This window comes from Bufo bufo, chromosome 6 (assembly GCF_905171765.1).
Source record: "Bufo bufo chromosome 6, aBufBuf1.1, whole genome shotgun sequence".
In the NCBI taxonomy this organism is placed as follows: Eukaryota; Metazoa; Chordata; class Amphibia; order Anura; family Bufonidae; genus Bufo; species Bufo bufo.
In genome coordinates, this window is record NC_053394.1 from 105,324,925 (window position 1) to 105,344,176 (window position 19,252).

A 19,252-nucleotide genomic window follows, 5' to 3' on the forward strand; every position below is an offset into this window, starting at 1 on the left:
CACATAGCCGGCTCCCGACCTCAGCTATCCGCAGCACCTAAGGGGTTAACTACCGCGGACCGCAGCTGCCGTTCATAGAGGTCGGGAGCCGGCTATGTGATTCTGCAGCCAGCTCCCGCCTCCTGTATATGAATTAATGAAAGACTCATCTTCATTGGTGGCGCAGCGGCCACAGCCCCTCCTCTTATGTTCTCTCCTCTCATTGGCGGCAGCAGCACAGGGGGAGGGAGACACTGCTTCCTTCTCCCCTGTGCTGCGGAGGGAACACGGAGAGCAGCGCGTTCTGTGTTCCCAATATGTTATCGGTATATCGCAAAATAGATGCCGATACCGATAACTGTCAAAATCCTCAATATCGGCCGATAATATCGGTAAAACCGATAATCGGTCGATCCCTACTGGGGGGACTAATGGGGCATTAATATTACTGGGGGCACTGATGGGGACAGTTTTCTGGGGGCGTTAATAGGGTCATTACTATTACTGGGGGCACTAATGGGGCATTACTATTACTGGAGGCACTAATGGGGGCATTATTAATGCTGGGCGGGCATTATTAATGCTGGGGGGCCACAGTATGACAACAACTTGCCACCCTGTGTTAAGCCACGCACCACAGCCCCTTTTGGGTGTGATTTAACTTGGCCGGTATTTTTTGTTGGGAAAGGTGGCAACTAGGGATGAGCGAATAGACTTCGAAAGAAAACATCTGAAGTCGATTTGCATAATACTTCATTTGAATACTGTATGAAGCGAGCGCTCTGTACAGTATTAGAATGTATTGGCTCAGATGAGGCGAAGTTATTACGTCACGAAGTCTCACGAGACTTCGCTTAAAAACTTCATAAATTTATTTCTACTGTGAAAAACCAGTTCCCGGGTTCGATTCCAGTACAGTGTCACCTTATGTGTCCCCAAAGAAACACTCACCTAGTGCATGTTTCCACCACATTGAATACAATGGTGGCGCAGGGAGCTGGCAGCTGCCACTGGTGGTTTAGCACAGGCAGGCACAATACATTGACATTACCACTCCTGAAGCGCCTAGCTGCCAGGCAGACCAACACAGATCCGCTCTGCTGCATCACTCTTTCCTACGCTAAACTACCAATCGCAGCCGACAGCTCCCTGTATTCAACTCTATCCGCGTCCTGAGGATTTGGATGCAGTTGAAGTAGGTGTCGATTAATACCAGCAGTTAACGTTGCCATTAAAAAAATCTTTTACCGGCACAGGCTTATAGTTGTAAATAATGTCTGGGCCACTGATTTACTAGCTGTATCCACAGGACAGGGGATAACTGTTAGATCAGTGGAGGTCTTTACTGCTAGGACTGCACCGATCACGAGAACTAGGGCCCTGCACCCCAAACTGGATAGAGCTTCTGGTGGAAGAGGTGCCATGCTTCCCTATGGATGGGGTCAGCAACCTTCGGCACTCCAGCTGCTGTGAAGCTACAACTCCCAGCATGCACACTTGCTCAGCTGTTCCTGTAACTCCCATAGAAGTGAAGAAAGAGTTCTGGGAACAGCTGGAGTGCCGGAGGTTACTGATCCCTGCTCTGTAGGACTACCACAGCAATTTGCAGATTTATTTTTTTTCCAGTGTCCATAAAAAAAAAAAAAAACTGAATGCGTCTGAAATGTTATATGAAGCTGGAGATGTTTATCATGTACTTGCCAACAGTCCTGAATTTGCAGTTTCTAAAGGTTCTGTCTACAACTTTATAGTGGCTGGCACCACCATCCTGGTCTTGTTTGAAAGCTTAGCCCTCATACAGTGGGGGAAATAATTATTTGACCCCTCACTGATTTTGTAAGTTTGTCCAATGACAAAGAAATAAAGTCTCAGAACAGTATCATTTCAATGGTAGGTTTATTGTAACAGTGGCAGATAGCACATCAAAAGGAAAATCGAAAAAATAACTTTAAATAAAAGATAGCAACTGATTTGCATTTCATTGAGTGAAATAAGTATTTGAACCCCTACCAACCATTAAGAGTTCTGGCTCCCACAGAGTGGTTAGACACTTCTACTCAATTAGTCACCCTCATTAAGGACACCTGTCTTAACTAGTCACCTGTATAAAAGACACCTGTCCACAGAATCAATCAATCAAGCAGACTCCAAACTCTCCAACATGGGAAAGACCAAAGAGCTGTCCAAGGATGTCAGAGACAAAATTGTAGACCTGCACAAGGCTGGAATGGGCTACAAAACCATTAGCAAGAAGCTGGGAGAGAAGGTGACAACTGTTGGTGCGATTGTTCGAAAATGGAAGGAGCACAAAATGACCATCAATCGACCTCGCTCTGGGGCTCCACGCAAGATCTCACTTCGTGGGGTGTCAATGGTTCTGAGAAAGGTGAAAAAGCATCCTAGAACTACACGGGAGGAGTTAGTTAATGACCTCAAATTAGCAGGGACCACAGTCACCAAGAAAACCATTGGAAACACATTACACCGCAATGGATTAAAATCCTGCAGGGCTCGCAAGGCCCCCCTGCTCAGGAAGGCACATGTGCAGGCCCGTCTGAAGTTTGCCAATGAACACCTGAATGATTCAGAGAGTGACTGGGAGAAGGTGCTGTGGTCTGATGAGACCAAAATAGAGCTCTTTGGCATTAACTCAACTCGCTGTGTTTGGAGGAAGAAAAATGCTGCCTATGACCCCCAAAACACCGTCCCCACCGTCAAGCATGGGGGTGGAAACATTTTGCTTTGGGGGTGTTTTTCTGCTAAGGGCACAGGACAACTTATTCGCATAAACGGGAAAATGGACGGAGCCATGTATCGTGAAATCCTGAGCGACAACCTCCTTCCCTCTGCCAGGAAACTGAAAATGGGTCGTGGATGGGTGTTCCAGCACGACAATGACCCAAAACATACAGCAAAGGCAACAAAGGAGTGGCTCAAGAAGAAGCACATTAAGGTCATGGAGTGGCCTAGTCAGTCTCCGGACCTTAATCCAATCGAAAACCTATGGAGGGAGCTCAAGCTCAGAGTTGCACAGAGACAGCCTCGAAACCATAGGGATTTAGAGATGATCTGCAAAGAGGAGTGGACCAACATTCCTCCTAAAATGTGCGCAAACTTGGTCATCAATTACAAGAAACGTTTGTCCTCTGTGCTTGCAAACAAGGGTTTTTCCACCAAGTATTAAGTCTTTTTTTGTTAGAGGGTTCAAATACTTATTTCACTCAATGAAATGCAAATCAGTTGCTATCTTTTATTTAAAGTTATTTTTTCGATTTTCCTTTTGATGTGCTATCTGCCACTGTTACAATAAACCTACCATTGAAATGATACTGTTCTGAGACTTTTCATTTCTTTGTCATTGGACAAACTTACAAAATCAGTGAGGGGTCAAATAATTATTTCCCCCACTGTATGTCTAGCTGTTACAGTGGGGAAATAAGTAAGTATTTGATACACCTGCGATTTCGCAAGTTTTCCCACCTACAAAGAATGGAGAATCTAAAAAAAAAACAAAAAAAAACAAACACAAAATTACATTATATGATTTTTACATTATTAATAGGGATCAACCGATTATCGGTTTTACCGATATCGGCCGATATTCAGGATTTTGAACATTATCGGTATCTATTTTGCCGATATACCGATAACGTATGGGGAACAAGGATCGCGCTGCTGACATCGCTCTCCGTGTTCCCTCAGCAGCACAGTGGAGAAGGAAGCAGTGTCTCCCTCCCCCTGTGCCGCTGCTGCCACCAATGAGAGGAGGGAGGACAAGGAGGGGAGGGGATGTGGCCACTGCGCCACCAATGAAGATACCCCTCTCTAATTCATATACAGGAGGCAGGAGCTGGCTGCAGAATCACATAGCCGGCTCCTGACCTCTATGAGCGGTAGCTGCGATCTGCGGTAGTTAACCCTTCACGTGCCGCACCTGAGGGGTTAACTGCCGCGGATCGCAGCTACCACTCCTAGACGTCGGGAGCCGGCTATGTGATTCTGCAGCCAGCTCCCGCCTCCTGTATATGAATTAGAGAGAGTTCTCTTCATTGGTAGCGCAGTGCACCCCCTATCTCCCCCCCCCCCAACCCCAGTATTAATCATTGGTGGAGCAGAGCAGTTGCGATCAGAGCCCCAGCAGTGTAAGCCTGGAGCTCCGATAGGTTACCATGGCAGCCAGTACGCTACTGAAGTCCTGGCTGCCATAGTGGGCTCCATGCTGCTGTGTGCACAAAGCACAGAGCAGCAGGGAGAGTGTAAGATCCTATTCACCCTGATTGAGATCTATCTGGGTGAATAGGACAAGGGTTCTAGTCCCTAAGGGGGCTAATAGTAGGAAAAAAAAAGACAAACCAAAATATTAATTATAAATGAAAAAGAAAGATTTACAAAAAAAAACCTACATGTTAACAATAAACATTCATTTTCAGCAGATTTGTGTAGGAATAATTTTTTTCAAAAATGAAAATTCACAGAATATCGGTATATATTATCAGCCATCGGCCTGAAAGTTCATAGATTATCGGTATCGGCCATAAAAAAAAAAAAAATCTATAATCGGTCGATCCCTAATAATTAACTTGCATTTTATTGCATGAAATAATTATTTGATCACCTACCAGCCAGCAAAAAAAAATTCTGGATATCACAGACCTGTTAAGCCTCATGCACACGTCCGTGAAACACGGACCGTGTGATACCGGCCTGGATTTCTCGTATGATCTATACCAGTGTATTACTGTACTGCGGCGGCAGCAGGAAGCGTACGGCGTCATAGCAACCAATGACGCTGTGCACTTTTACACCCAGAAGAAATCCAGGCCGGTATCACAAGGTCCGTGTTCCACGGACGTGTGCACGAGGCTTTAGTTTTTCTTTAAGAAGCCCTCCTACTCTGCACTCATTGGCCTCATGCACACGACCGTTGTGTTCCGTTCCGCAAAATGGGGTTCCGTGATCAGTTTCCGTGTGTCTTCCTTTATTTTTGGAGGATCACCAGACATGAAGGAAAGTAAAAAAAAAGTCTAAGTCAAGTTTGCCATGCAAATGATAGGAAAAAAATGGACGCGGACGACAATCTTGTGTGCCTCCACGTTTTTTTAACGGTCCCATTGACTTGAATGGGTCCGCGAACCGTTTTACGTGAAAAAAAATAGGACAGGTTATATTTTTTTGACGGACTGGAACCACGGACGCGGATGACAAACGGTGCAATAGCCGAGTTTTCAACAGACCCATTGAAAGTCAATGGGTCCGCAGAAAATCACGAAAAACGGAACGGACACGGAACACAACAACGGTCGTGTGCATGAGGCCATTATCTGTATTAATTGGACCTGTTTGAACTTGTTACCTGTATAAAACACACCTGTTCACACACTCAATCAATCACACTCCAACCTCTCCACCATGGCCAAGACCAAAGAGCTGTCTAAGGAGACCAGGGACAAAATTGTAGACCTGCAGTAGGCTGGGGTGGGCTACAGGACAATAGGTAAGCAGCTTGGTGAGAAGGCAACAACTTGGCGCAATTATTAGAAAATGGAAGAAACACAAGATGACGATCAATCTTCCTCGGTCTGGGGCTCCACGCAAGATCTCGCCTAATAGGATAAGGATGATTCTGAGAAAGGTCAGGAATCAACCCAGAACTACACAGGAGGACCTGGTCAATGACCTGAAGGGAGCTGGGACCACAGTGTCAAAGATTACTGTTAGTAACAAACAATGCCGTCATGGATTAAAACCCTGCAGGCACCCCTGCGCACGCCAGCACACGTCCAGGCCCGTTTGAAGTTCGCCAATGACCATCTGGATGATCCAGAGGAGGCATCGGAGAAGGTCACGTGGTCAGATGAGAAAATAGAACTTTTTGGTATCAACTCCACTCGCTGTGTTTGGAGGAAGAAGGATGAGTACAACTCGAAAAACACCGTCCAAACCGTGAAGCATGGGGGTGGAATCATAATACTTTGGGGTGCTTTTATGCAAAGGTGACAGGACGACTGCACCATATTGAAGGGAGGATGGATGGGGCCATGTATTTCTTAGGTAATTTCAGTGTAAAGGTTGCTACGCAGTCACCTTCAAATTGTGTACGTTGTTATCCAAAGCAAGACCATCACCGATGTCAAGAATGAGGTACCTCAGTGGGAGCTTCAGGAATGGCCTCGATTGCTCTCATGGAATTTTACCAAACTATGAGAGATTCGAAACTCAAAAATGTTTTTTAAAATTACGGTGAAAAGACCACATGGGGTTTGTAATATATTTTATTTACGGAGTATTTTCCCCAAAACATGTAGATATAAAATACTTTAACAATATAATAAAGCAGTTTATATACAGTGTGAATGTGAAAAGCATAAGACGACTTGTACTATTAATAGAAAATACAGACCTACATAGTGACATCATGTCGGATAACTAAAAACATGATTCTAGCAATATACAAACGTTAGGAGAACGCCTTAGGTAAAGTCTACACAGCGCCGTAGTGACTTGACATATGATCGCGGTGTTGCGCTGGTACGTTGCACCACTGATAGTGAATATGGTCAGCCTGCAAGTTTCTGTAACCCGACCAGCAGAACTCCAGACCAGTGGGGAGATCTATATGTGACCACATTCACTACCATTAGGTGCAACTGAAAGCGAGACATTTCAAATCAAGTCACCATGTAACCCTAGTTTTACAGGGAACACACAGATGTAAGCGGACTTAGGCCTCTTTCACACGAGCGTGACGGATTAGGTCCGGATGCGTTTAGTGAAACTCGCACCATTTTGCAAGCAAGTTCAGTCAGTTTTGTCTGCGATTGCGTTCAGTTTTTTCCATGCGGGTGCAATGCGTTTTGATGTGTTTTTCACGCGTGTGATAAAAAACGGAAGGTTTACAAACAACATCTCTTAGCAACCATCAGTGAAAAACGGACTTGCTTGCGGATGCAATGCGTTTTTCGCTGAAGCCCTATTCACTTCTATGGGGGCAGGGCTGCGTGAAAAACGCAGAATATAGAACATGCTGCGTTTTTCACGCAACGCAGAACTGATGCGTGAAAAGAAAAAAAAAAAAAAATGTACACAGACCCATTGAAAGGAATGGGTTGAGGATTCAGTGCGGGTGCAATGTGTTCATGTCACGCATTGCACCCACGCGGTAAACTCACTCGTGTAAAAGGGGCCTTACACAAAGTTATAGGAGCAGGTGTATAGATAACTGCAAGTAAGATGCTGTATAAAGGCCCCTTTACATCGCTCAATTGAGCAGATTGTCTTCCTCCATGGTAATCGTTAATGAAGGAGACCTCTGCATTTACATGCAGCGATCTCCTCCACAGTATGGGGAGGAGCGATCCCTAATGCCATCACTTATCCCCATATAGAATTATTGCTTACCGGCAGCAGAGTGCCATTTAGCCATGACTATCTGCTGCCAGCAAATGATTTCAGTGACCGCATGAAAGATCCTATTACCTGATGAACAAGTATTTCATTCGTTCATCAGGTAACCAGCGGCGCCTTTACACCAGCAGATTATCGCTAAGGAGCGCTTGTAGGCACGCTCGTTAGCGATGATCTACCCAATGCCTGAGCAATGTAAAGAGGCCATTAGAAACTTAAATAGGACTTCACACTCTCCCTGCTGCCCTGTGCATAGTACATACAGCAGCAGGGAGCTTACCATGGCAGCCAGGGCTTCAGTAGCGTCCTGACTGCCTTGGTAACCAATCGGAGCCCCAAATTACACTGCTGGGGATTCCGATCAGAAGCTGCCACTGCCACCAATGAATAGAGGGGAGGGGACCCTGTGGCCACTGTCACCAATGATTATAATACAAATATAGGCGGCAGGTGCTGGTGGCAGAATCACATAGTCGGCACCCGGCCTCTATGACAGGGCACTGCAATCCGCGGCAGGAAGAGACTGCTTCTCCCCTGTGCTGCTGAGGAGAACATGGAGGTCGCTGAGAGCGGCGTGCGCCATGTTCTCTGATACTAGGCTGCGCAGGACCCCAGCCTAGTATCGTTAAATGTCAAATCCCGGTATCAAATCCATACCGGTACAAAAGTATCGATTGGGTATCGATAATTCGATACCCGATGCAACCCTATTAGAAAGTATGGTCAGAAAATTTGATTATGGCACACTAACTGCAGCTATCTTGACACTGGCATCTATTCCTTGTACAATAGTAACAGTATTAAGGGTACTCTTATATAATAGATTCCTATTTATTAGAATAATCTGGACACAGAAGACCTTCTAGTTTAGGATCAGCTATAAACAGCTAAATCAAATTATGAACGCATGAATAAGAAAAGTTCCTTTCTAATCGGTGACAGTAGAAGCATAGTCTTATAAAATATAACTACCTATAACAATAATTTCATATTATTAAAGGGGTTGCCTCACGAAGACAAGCCCTATCTACAATATAGAGGAGGGGTCCTCTGCTCAGAACCGCTCTTTGTGAGCAAAAACTGTACAAGCAGCTTCGGTTCTGGTGGACTCAAGCCGTCCTTGTATTAAAAGGACGCTTCATCTGCATTGCCAGCCTGCAATACTATGTTTTCCAGCAAAATCAGTCATTTGCCCTAGGAGCATGCATTCTGAAAGGGATCGTCTCTGATGAGACAACCCCTTTAAAGAAAAAACTAAAATCAGAGAACTTCTTTGCTATAAATTAAACCCAAGTACAGTACATTTTATATTTCACAATGATTAAGGCCCAGCTATGGCCGACAACTCATAATTGGGGTTTACGCACAGTTAAAGGGGTTGCCCACTTTCTAAACCCCTTTCTATAGGTTTTATCAAGCCCGATTAGGAATGCTTTCCTCCAATAAGGCAGAGGACCACTGCTGTATAAGTGTTACTCGTCTCTTGATTTCAGTGGGCAGATCATTCCTCAAGCCTAGTGCTGTACTCCGCCATCTCCAGCGCTTCTATAGAAATGAATGGAGCGGTGGTGTGCATTCCAATCAGCCGCTCTGCCCATTTCAGGGGATGCTCCATGGGGTTTGGGGTCCCCATTCTTGATCAGTGGGGGTCCCAGCTGTAGGACCCCCAACAAACTTATAGTGGACAGGGGATAACTTTTTGTAACCAGACGACTGGTGGTGCAGCAGTTGGATCACTAAGCTGATGGGCTTCCCTACAGATTACAGCTGATTGCTCTGAATTTCTACCGCTTCTAGAACTCTTAAATGAGCGGCTAAGGGTACTTTCACATTAGCGGCCGGGGAGTCTGGCAGGTGACTATAATGGGGGCAGGGGCGGAGTTCCTGCGGCAGCACACGGAGAGAGGCAGCCGGACTAAAAAGTACTACATGCAGTACTTTTAGTCCGGCTTCCTCTCGCCGTGCCGCTGCCCCCATTATAGTCAATAGGGACAGAGCAGCAGTCCGGGGGCACACGTGAACTAGCGGCAGGACGGATCCGACAGGCTGTTCACCTGCCGGACTCCCCTGCCGCTATTGTGAAAGTACCCTAAGACTGGTCCATGTACTGGTCGCAAAAATAGAACAATTTGTAAGCGGACTGCATGCAGAGGATGTCCATGTGCTCTCCGTTTTTCAAGTGAATTGGTGCGTCTTGCATGGAAATTTAACCTAAGTGGTGCATGCTGTTGCATATGGAAAATTACACATGCGAATTGGCCCACTTAAAGGGCCAGTGTTCAGTCTGTGTGCTCTCCATTCTACAGTTGGAAAGCACACTAATGTGAACATTACATGTGTGAATGAGCTCTTATCCAGTTCCTCAAAAACATTATATTTTATTTAAAGAGCAGCATATACTACATAGAAAATAATAATAAACTACTCCTCTGTCCCCTCACTGCTCCAGCAGTCCTCCCAGTCTTTGCTTACTGGCTTCCAGCACATAACCAATGCTGCAATAGGAGCCATGATGCCAGTAGTATGGCATGTGACCAGAGAGGCCTCTGATTGGCTGCAGCGTTCACGTGCTGGGGGTATGTAAACACAACTGGTGGACTGCTGGATTGTAAGGATAGAGGTAATATCTATCTCTCTCTAAAATATATATATATATATATATATATATATATATATATATATATATATATATATATATGTGTATGTGTCTGTTCTATTTAAATTTTCAGGCACTACAAACTGCTGTTTTTGGGACATCTCTACAGAATCAGTGTGCAGCAGATCTGGATTTTTTTTATTTTTTAAACACACTTTCTTAAGGATCACTTCAGACTGACTTTGCGACTTGATAAAAAGTATAGACAAGGAAGAAATTGTCAAGATACTTCTTGCAATTCTGAAAACTAATGCTAACCATAAAAGTTAGTTCATCATACGCTCACTACTCATTACCGGAGATAATGTCTGCCAGCCCCCAATACACATTTTATCAGCAGGGGGATCCGACAGCAATCTAATGTGCACTAGGTCGTAATAGTTAGATCATGCATTGTCTGTCTGCAGTCCGGAGTGAAGGTACACCTCTTATCCCTCTTCACTCCTGGATGTTAAATGCTCACTGAAAGCTGTTGCTTTGATGACATTTCCATCAATTAAAGGGCATCTGTCAGCAGATTTGCATCTATGAACCTGTCTGACCTGTTCCTGTACATTTGGCAGCTGAAGGCATCTGTGCTGGTCCCATGTTCATATGTGCTTGCATCGCTGAATAAAATGAAGTTTTAATATATGCAAATTAGCCTCTAGGCGCAACGGGGGCGTGGTCATTACACCTAGAGGCTCAGCTCTCTCTATAACTGCCGTGCCCTCTGCACTTTGACAGGGACAGGTGTGATCATGTTTACACTGCCTGGTCCAGTGGAGAGGGCGCAGGAGTTGTAGAGAGAGCTGAGCCTCTATGGAGTAATGGCAATGCTCCCGCAATGCGGGCACGTATGAACATGGGACCAGCACAGATGCCTTCAGCTGCCAAGTGCACATGTAACAGGTCAGCCGGTGTCATAAGTACAAAGCTGCTGCCAGATGCCCTTTAAAAAAAAAATAAAAAAAAAAAAATCTTACCCTAACGCCTCAAAGGATCGGGGTGAGCATGTAAAGCAAATGATGTCATTCTGCCCAAATAGAATAATTGCAATTCTCTTTCATGCAACATACATAAAAAAAAAAAGAAACATGTGGGGCACAGGTGGAAGACAGAACAGGGATAGGACAAAAAGCACTAAATAAAATTGACGCATACACAGTAATGTCTTCAAAATGTTTAATAAAGCCTTCATTTCTAAAGTGAATCCTATGAATTTTGGGATGATTCACAGTAATTGGAGACCTGCCTGTTCAAAACAAAAGTAAATGGATTTGCAGCAAGATGTGCAATGCAATAAGTGTATATGAAGACACACACAGAATAAGGCCCTGGTTTCAATGTACACCCCAGCCTACATGCATGAGAATACACTGAGACATTTGATTTAGCTTGATGCATGTTCCATATGCAGAATCCCAAAATTAAAAATTAAATGAGATATATATATATATAAAATGCTAGTCTGAGAAAGGTCCAGTGTTTCAGCAAAAGCACTTGGTATTTATATATGTACAAGTGGAATTACATACAGACCCGCAGAATGTTTGGTGTGGTACAATGGACAGCAGTGTCAGATGAAGGACGACGATCTGATGGGCGTCTGGCCTTTTCCTGGTTCTGTCCTTCATCTGTTGTGGGGTACACACTTCTAAATCTCAGGCTGCTCGGCTGAGGCTGGAGGGTCAGGACCTTCATATCGTTGATGAAAGTTAGTTCTTTTCCTTATCTTCTCGGGTGCTTTTCTCCACAAAATAATCTCCTGTTTTCAGCAAAATGAAAGACAAAGATTGAAGATTTCAGATTGGGAGTCTATCAACGATCTTTTACTTGTAATAATACAATGCCCTATGTGGAGACACCTTTATCCTTCCTCCAGAGACGGCTCTACGGTCAACGCTCCCAGGTTCCACTTCCAAGATCAGAAAGAAGACCTAGTTTCTACGGCTCATACAGTGATGCCCTTTATTTCTATTAGATCACCGCTACTCTGGCCACAACCAGTGTCACCATGTAGACGTACACTTACGCTTCTTTATTTTGGTCACCCGCCAGATTATACCACAGAAATGGAAATCTCCTGTTCCCCTCAGGTATATTGGGTGGAGGCCCTCAACAGGATTAGGAGGATGGAGGAACTCAGGGCTGAGGAGGCCAATTTTTAAGACGCTTTCCTCCAGATCTGGTTCTCCTAGACCCAATTAAGACCCCCTCAGAGTCTGACACTCTGGATGAATAAAGGGTCACTTCCTTCATAACCTTCTTTGCTGTTATTTTTTTTATCTTCTTTCTGCATTTCCACCAGTGGATATCTTACATTCCCTCTCCTCCCCCTTACCTTTGTTGTGTCTTTGGTTTTCATATATTACACATAGTATCTATATTATATGCACATCATTTTTGTACATATGCTTTGCACCAATATTTGTACCTATGTAAAGGAAGTCGTCCTCACCCACTCGTTATCTGACTTTGATTTCAGAAAAAGTGGTCCGAGTGCTTAATAAATATGGCGATCATTCTGAACACATTTTGCAATATATTTGCAGCAGACAACCGACAAATACATAGATAAATCTGCTGCCTGCAGCCACCTTTAGGACTAGGACCACTAGACATATATGACGTCATGTGACCATTTGCATGTGCAGCTACATGTACTTAGACGGTGGTTACTAAGAGAGTAAGCTAGGTGGTTGCCTGAATTTTCACTCCAGTCGTGGATCTGAAAAAAACACCTTCCTTAAGTCCTATTACAACGTTTTCCGGCAATAGGATGTATTAAATATGAAAGATGCACCCCAATATGACACAATGTTAAAACTGAAAACAGATTTCGGGTGCCGTCACCTAGAATTGCATGCAGAAGATCCATCTCACACTGAATCCGCACAGAACGACATGTGGTGTGGATATCTCCTGCCGATTCATGCAGGGTAAAATCTGAGGACAACTCTGATTTGCTGCAGAATCCATGATGGATTTTCAGGACTAAGGGTCCATTCACACGTCCGCAGTGCATTGCGGATCCGGAATACACCCGGCCGGCACCCCATAGAAATGCCTATTCTTGGCCGCAATTGCGGACAAGAATAGGACATGCTCTATTTTTTTTCTGGAGCCGCGGACCAGAAGATCGGCAGCGCGCTCCGGAAATGTGGATGAGGACAGCACACTGTGTGAAGTCCGCCTCCATAGAAAATGAAAGGGTCCGCACCCGTTACGCAGTTGCGGAAGGGATGCGGACCACAATTGCGGACGTGTGAATGGAGCCTAAAATATATTCCTTGTGGACGTACCCTTCATGTACAAACATTCAAATTCATTTTGAGGCTAACAGTTAATACATATCGGTGCATCGGAGAACGTGCAGGAGATTTCAGAGAATGCCAAAGGCTACCTGTTGTTTGAAATATCTTCTGTCTTCCTCATCGACCAGAACCAAGTTCAAGAAATACCTCACAGAAAACTTCTTATTGACATCTCTCATTGTGGGTGTGGGGTCGTAGCCAGCAACGAACAGCCGAATGGGAATGGACTCTCCTACGAAGGACAAACAACACTTAGTTGACAGACCAAGGTGCCGGTTCAGATGTTAAAATCTCCCACTTCCAGTACTTGCAAATACGACATTTGCTTACTAGCCTATTTGGCTCATCACAGGTCTCCACACCAACGGCATTTGAAAAACTATGCAAACTTGCGGACTCATTTCTGAGATCTATGTTATACTGTCTTCATCCTCTCCTTCCACAACCAATAAACATTCATATATGTCCAGGTGAAAGTCGATTTTAGATCGTCCTATTTCCTTGAAAGATTGGGGGCTGATTTGGGAGGAGAGCTGCACTATCTTCCACTTGCACTACCCACAAGGAGAATTCGTATAAGATACTAATGTTCTGGAATCATACTCCACAATTACTGAGACACCTTGACTCCAATATTTTAGATAGGTGCTGGAGATGTAGAATAGGGGTGGGTTCCCACATACATATTTTTTGGGACTGTACATTACTGGTTCCATTTTGCAAACAGACTCAGAATCTCTTATTCCAGCTATTAGGTTCCCCCTAGATCCCTTACTCTACCTATTGAATATGCCTTCTACACCTCTGAAAAAACACGTTTTGACATTGATTCTACATAGATTAACGCCAGCTAGACGCCCGATAGCTAGTTTCCGGAAGAGGACAGACTCACTTACCCACTTAGACTTACTGGCCAGTGTATTAGAGGTCAGAAGAATGGAATACCTTACGGCCTCCATAACTGATCCGATTGAAAAATTTAACCGAATATGGCAACCTTGGGATGATTATTCTGACACACTTCTCTAGAAGTTTTTTCTTATCCCTCCCCTTACGTGTCTATCCCTTTTGTGTCCAGTCTTGTTGTAACATGTTGATTTAGTATAGGTCCCTCTTAATGCTGATTATTGTTTTTTCACTAGTACGTCTTTTTCTTCATCATTTGGATAAAACATGGCAATGCCATTTATATACTGGTCAAGAGATATGATGTAATATTTCATTGTGCCAGAAAGTTGTTGGTCTATCGATTAGAGCCATTGTTACTGTTTAGACGACATTGCTACCAGTAACTTGATGTTCATATCTTTTTTCTTTTTCCTTAATGTATAATTATTAGCATTTTTTTTGTTGCAAAAATGTAATTGAAAATACTCCGTATGATATTATTGTATCATGCTTCAATAATACAGTACTTTAATAAAAATACAATTATAAAAAATAAAATAAAATCTCCCACTTCCTACGAAATGTAATGTCTCATCTAAACGTGAAAAGCACAAAATATCTGCAATTCCCCTGACCAATAGTAATGATAAACTGCAATATGGGCAGTAAAGTATAAACCAACACAAAGAAAACATGAATTTTGGAAAGTGTCCCTACAACTTGACAAAAACCCTTTAACCCTTAGGATACTAGAGGTTTTTTTTCTAAAGATCAGCGAATTTCATATTTTGAAATTCGTTCACGCTTCGTTTGGTGGTAAAAGCAGAACTGCAGGGGGCATGGCCTAGCGCGGTATGGGAGCAGACGCTGCCATTCATTCTCCCAGACGAAACTCCTGAAAAACCCTAAAGCATCCGCCCTTATGCAAAAGGCATATGAACTCAGAACAACGATACCGCTTAACGGAGGTTGGGTAGACCAGGCAATACCAGTATGACGCGCCATAACAAGGAGAAAGAAGGGAGTGAGAGCAGCGGAGGTGGCGACGCGGCTGGAGCAATTCGCCAGAGTGAATCGCTCAGATGCCCCAAAAAGGTACCCGATGACATACAGAGGGGAGACACCAGACAGGGGGTCTATTCCCCCCTAAAAACATGTGCACACAGCGCAGAGAATGTGGAGAGCCTGGGGGCTGATAGTGAAGCCACAACAAACATGGTGGCTGCTAGTGGAGAAAGTAATACTCAACCTGTACAAGAGAGATAAACGAGCCTACCATTATGGATGTCTTTAAAGCGGTCACCAATTGCAGTAAATAGCTTGTTTCCCTCAATACTCAAATGGGGAACCTACAATAAAATATGTCCTTCATCAGACATGATTTAAGGAAGGTCTCTAAGAGAATTAAAGAAGTAGAAGATCGGGTCAGCTGCTTGGAAGATCAAGTATTTCCTATCAGAAAAGATCTAGGAAAAGTTGCCCATGATGTTTCCTATCTGCTCAGCAAGGCGGATGATTTAGAAAACAGGTTTCGCATAAACAACCTGAAGGAAATAATGCCGCAGTCTTTTGAGCAGTGGTTGACCGCAAAATTTGGCAAAGATTCCTTGTCAAACATGTTCGCCATTGAAAGAGCTCATAGAGTGCCCTTCTGATCACCACCACCAGGGGCCCCTCTGAGACCGGTCCTGATTAAAGGGGTTCTGCAGTTTTTTTAAACTGATGACCTATCCTCTGGATAGATCAGAATCTGATCAGCGGGGGTCCGACACCTGGGACCCCTGCCGATCAGCTGTTTGAGAAGGCAGCGGAGCTGGCAGTAGCGCCGTGGCCTTCTCGCTGTTTATCAGAGGCCCAGTGACATTACAACTAGTATCACTGGCCTGGGCGGGGCTAAGCTCCATTCAAGTAAACAGAGCTTAGCCCCGCCCAGGCCATTGATACTAGTCGTGACGTCACTGGGCCTGCAGTAAACAGCGAGAAGGCCGCGGCGCTACTGCCTTCTCAAACAGCTGATCGGCAGTGGTCCCGGCTGTCGGACCCCCGCCGATCAGATGCTGATGATCTATCCAGAGGATAGATCATCAGATTTAAAAAAAAACTGCAGAACCCCTTTAAGCTTCTGCATTTTAAAGATAAGGACACCATACTGCGTAACGCAAGGAACCACGAGGATCTATTAATAGATGGCAGAAATGTATTCATCTTTCCAGATATCTCAGCGGAAGTACAAAAGAAAAGAGCAAAGTATATGGAAGTAAAACGGCGCCTGAGGGAACCATATTCGATGTTGTACCCGTCTAAACTGAGTCGTGGCAGAAGGAAAGTGGCTGGAGTCTACAAATCCATCAGCGGATCCTGAGTCTTCGTCTGGGTGAACCCATGGCACAGAGAAGCTAAACAGGACTAACTCCAATGTTGGGGGCAAAGATACTTCGGTCGATAAGTATATTATCGGGACTCTGATGTTAGGGTGCAATTATTAAAAGTTTCTATAAGGGAAAATGCACTATGTTATGTCATATAGTAATGCAATATACTATGCAGAATAGGATGCATATATGCTCTCTAAGTAAGAAAAGTCCGGGAGGAGAGTGAAATCAAAGTGGTATAGCTGGAAGTTTATTTTTGTATCCTAGATATTATAAAAGATAACATTGCTCACAGTTGCTGGGTATCTTATAGTTTTACAGCCCTAATCCCAGGGGGGAAATGCGTTTATGTAGGCGTATTTTTGTAAGTTCTGGGGAACCGCACCATGACCGTAATACTGTCAAAGCTGGCAAAAGATATGTGGATTGGGAGGCATGCTCAGAGGATGTTATCATTAGGATTTGATGATGGGGGTTAACATAATAGCCTGGAATGTGAGGGGCCTCGGGGACGCATCCAAGAGATACGCTGTGTTTAACTCCTTAAAGGGGTTATCCCATCTTAGACAATGGGGGCATATCGCTAGGATATGCCCCCATTGTCTGATAGGTGCGGGTCCCACCTCTGGGACCCGCACCTACAACGAGAACGGAGCCGGGGAGAGTTGAGGCTGGAGGACCCCGGGTTTCCCAGGGTCCGTCCACCACCAGGCGCAGCTCCCCGCCTCTCCCATTGAAGTGAATGGGAGCGCACCGCGCATGAGCGGCCACCGCTCCCATTCATTTCTATGGGGCCGACGGAAATAGCCAAGCCAGCGCACGGCTATTTTCGGCAGCTCCATAGAAATGAATGGAGGGCGGCTGCGCATGCGCAGTGCGCCCTCCTCCACTTTCTCCGCTCTCCTTGTAGGTGCGGGTCCCAGAGGTGGGACCCGCACCTATCAGACAATGGGGGCATATCCTAGCGGTATGCCCCCATTGTCTAAGATGGGATAACCCCTTTAAGGCAATTCCAACCAGCCATTATATGTTTATCTGAAACGTATTTAACAAGAGAATCTATTAGCTACATTGAACAGATCATGGATAGGACATGCATACCATCCAGTATATTCTAGCCATGCTAGGGGGAGGGGGGGGGCAGTGTACTTGTGCATAAACAGATCCCATCAATGTTCTAAAACAAGCATAGATCCCCATGGTCGCTATGTATACATGCAATGTACGATATTTCAGTCAATAATTGTGATAGTGGCGAGATATATTCCTCGCCCGTGTACGGAAGAGATACTGAAACAGGTACTGGCGTTCGTGGCTGCGTCTCCGGGTGCTCCCGCAATTATAGTTGGAGATTTTAATATGGTGCTTGACCATAATATGGACAGGCACCGTGGGGATGCTAATTCAGAGGAGATGCTGCTGTCAAATATGGCAAAGGTATTCATGGAGGCAGGGTTTTATGATATTTGGAGAATCCGTAACCCTAACGTTAGACAATTTTCATGCTACTCTAGCTCTCATAACACATTGTCCCGCAATGACTTAGCAATGGGTAATCAGCAGATTGGTACGAAAAATTGAATATATGCCCAAAAGTATTTCTGACCATTCACCTATCAGGGTCGAACTAAACCTGGATCCCAGACCTGAAGGGGGTGGAGGCCTGTGAAGGTTAAATCCTTTTTGGCTGACTCTTTTACAGGATTCTGTGGGAATAAACAGAAATTACAGAATTCTTGACCTTTAACATTGGAACGGCATCTACGATGTCACTTTGGGATGCCTTTAAAGCCTTTGGCAGGGGACTATTTATTAAACGTATTCAAGGGCAAAAGTAGGGAACGGGTACAAGAGTTACAGTCTAGAGTCACTAACACTAAATGTAAATATGTAGAAAACCCCACAAAAGTGAATAGGTCCAACTGGATTGAGGCGCAGAAGATCTATAAAGGATCATCAGTTGGAGATAGCGGACCATAAAAGGCTTTTCTGGAAACAAACATTTTGAGGAGGGAGAAAGTGCAGGACACATGTTGGCCACTATCATTAACCCCTTAGGGACGCATGACTTACCGGTACGGCATGTTTCCCGAGTCCTTAAGGACCCATGACGTACCGGTACGACATGAGTTTAAAATGAGATTGCGGCCGCTGCGGGGTTTAATCCGAACAGGATGCCGGCTGAAATCAGGGGGGGTGATGTCATGTGACCCCCGTTATCGGCGATCGCAGCAAACCGCAGGTCAATTCAGACCTGCGGTTTGCTGCGCTTTCTGCCGATTCAGAGACCGCGGGGATCAAACTTTAAAATGCCCCAAATAAAGTTTTATTCACCCCCCTGCACCCCTAAATGATTTGATGGCGGCGGGTGGTGCAGGGGGGGGTGTTGCGGGGGGCGGGCGGTGCGGCAGGCGGGATCGCGATCCCCCGCCCGCCTGCCTCCTCTTGAATAATCATTGGTGGCCAGTGGTATACCAGAGTGTATGGAAAAAGTTAACAGTAAGAGGGGGCTCCGTAAGAGGGGGCTCCCTCCCTTTCCCATCGGGGGGCTGCTGTGCCTTTGCAGCTCCCCGATGGAGAGGGAGAGAGCCCCCAGACAGCCCCCCTCCTTCCCCGTCTGCGCAGTTGTGGCCACAACTGAGCAAACGGGGAAGGTT

At 45.0% G+C, this 19,252-nt stretch overlaps 1 protein-coding gene across 1 annotated transcript in view; it reads right to left on the minus strand.

The window, feature by feature from the left end:
- Positions 1-11,189: 11,189 nt before the first annotated feature.
- VPS26A (VPS26, retromer complex component A) overlaps positions 11,190-19,252 on the minus strand; it is a 39,431-nt gene continuing 31,368 nt past the window's right edge. Inside the window, exons 8-9 of the mRNA XM_040438048.1 lie at positions 13,425-13,567; positions 11,190-11,786 (exon numbers count right to left, since the gene is read on the minus strand). Coding sequence (XP_040293982.1) covers positions 11,676-11,786; positions 13,425-13,567 — 254 coding nt within the window. The 3' untranslated portion in view covers positions 11,190-11,675. The remainder of the gene's footprint in view (positions 11,787-13,424; positions 13,568-19,252) is intronic.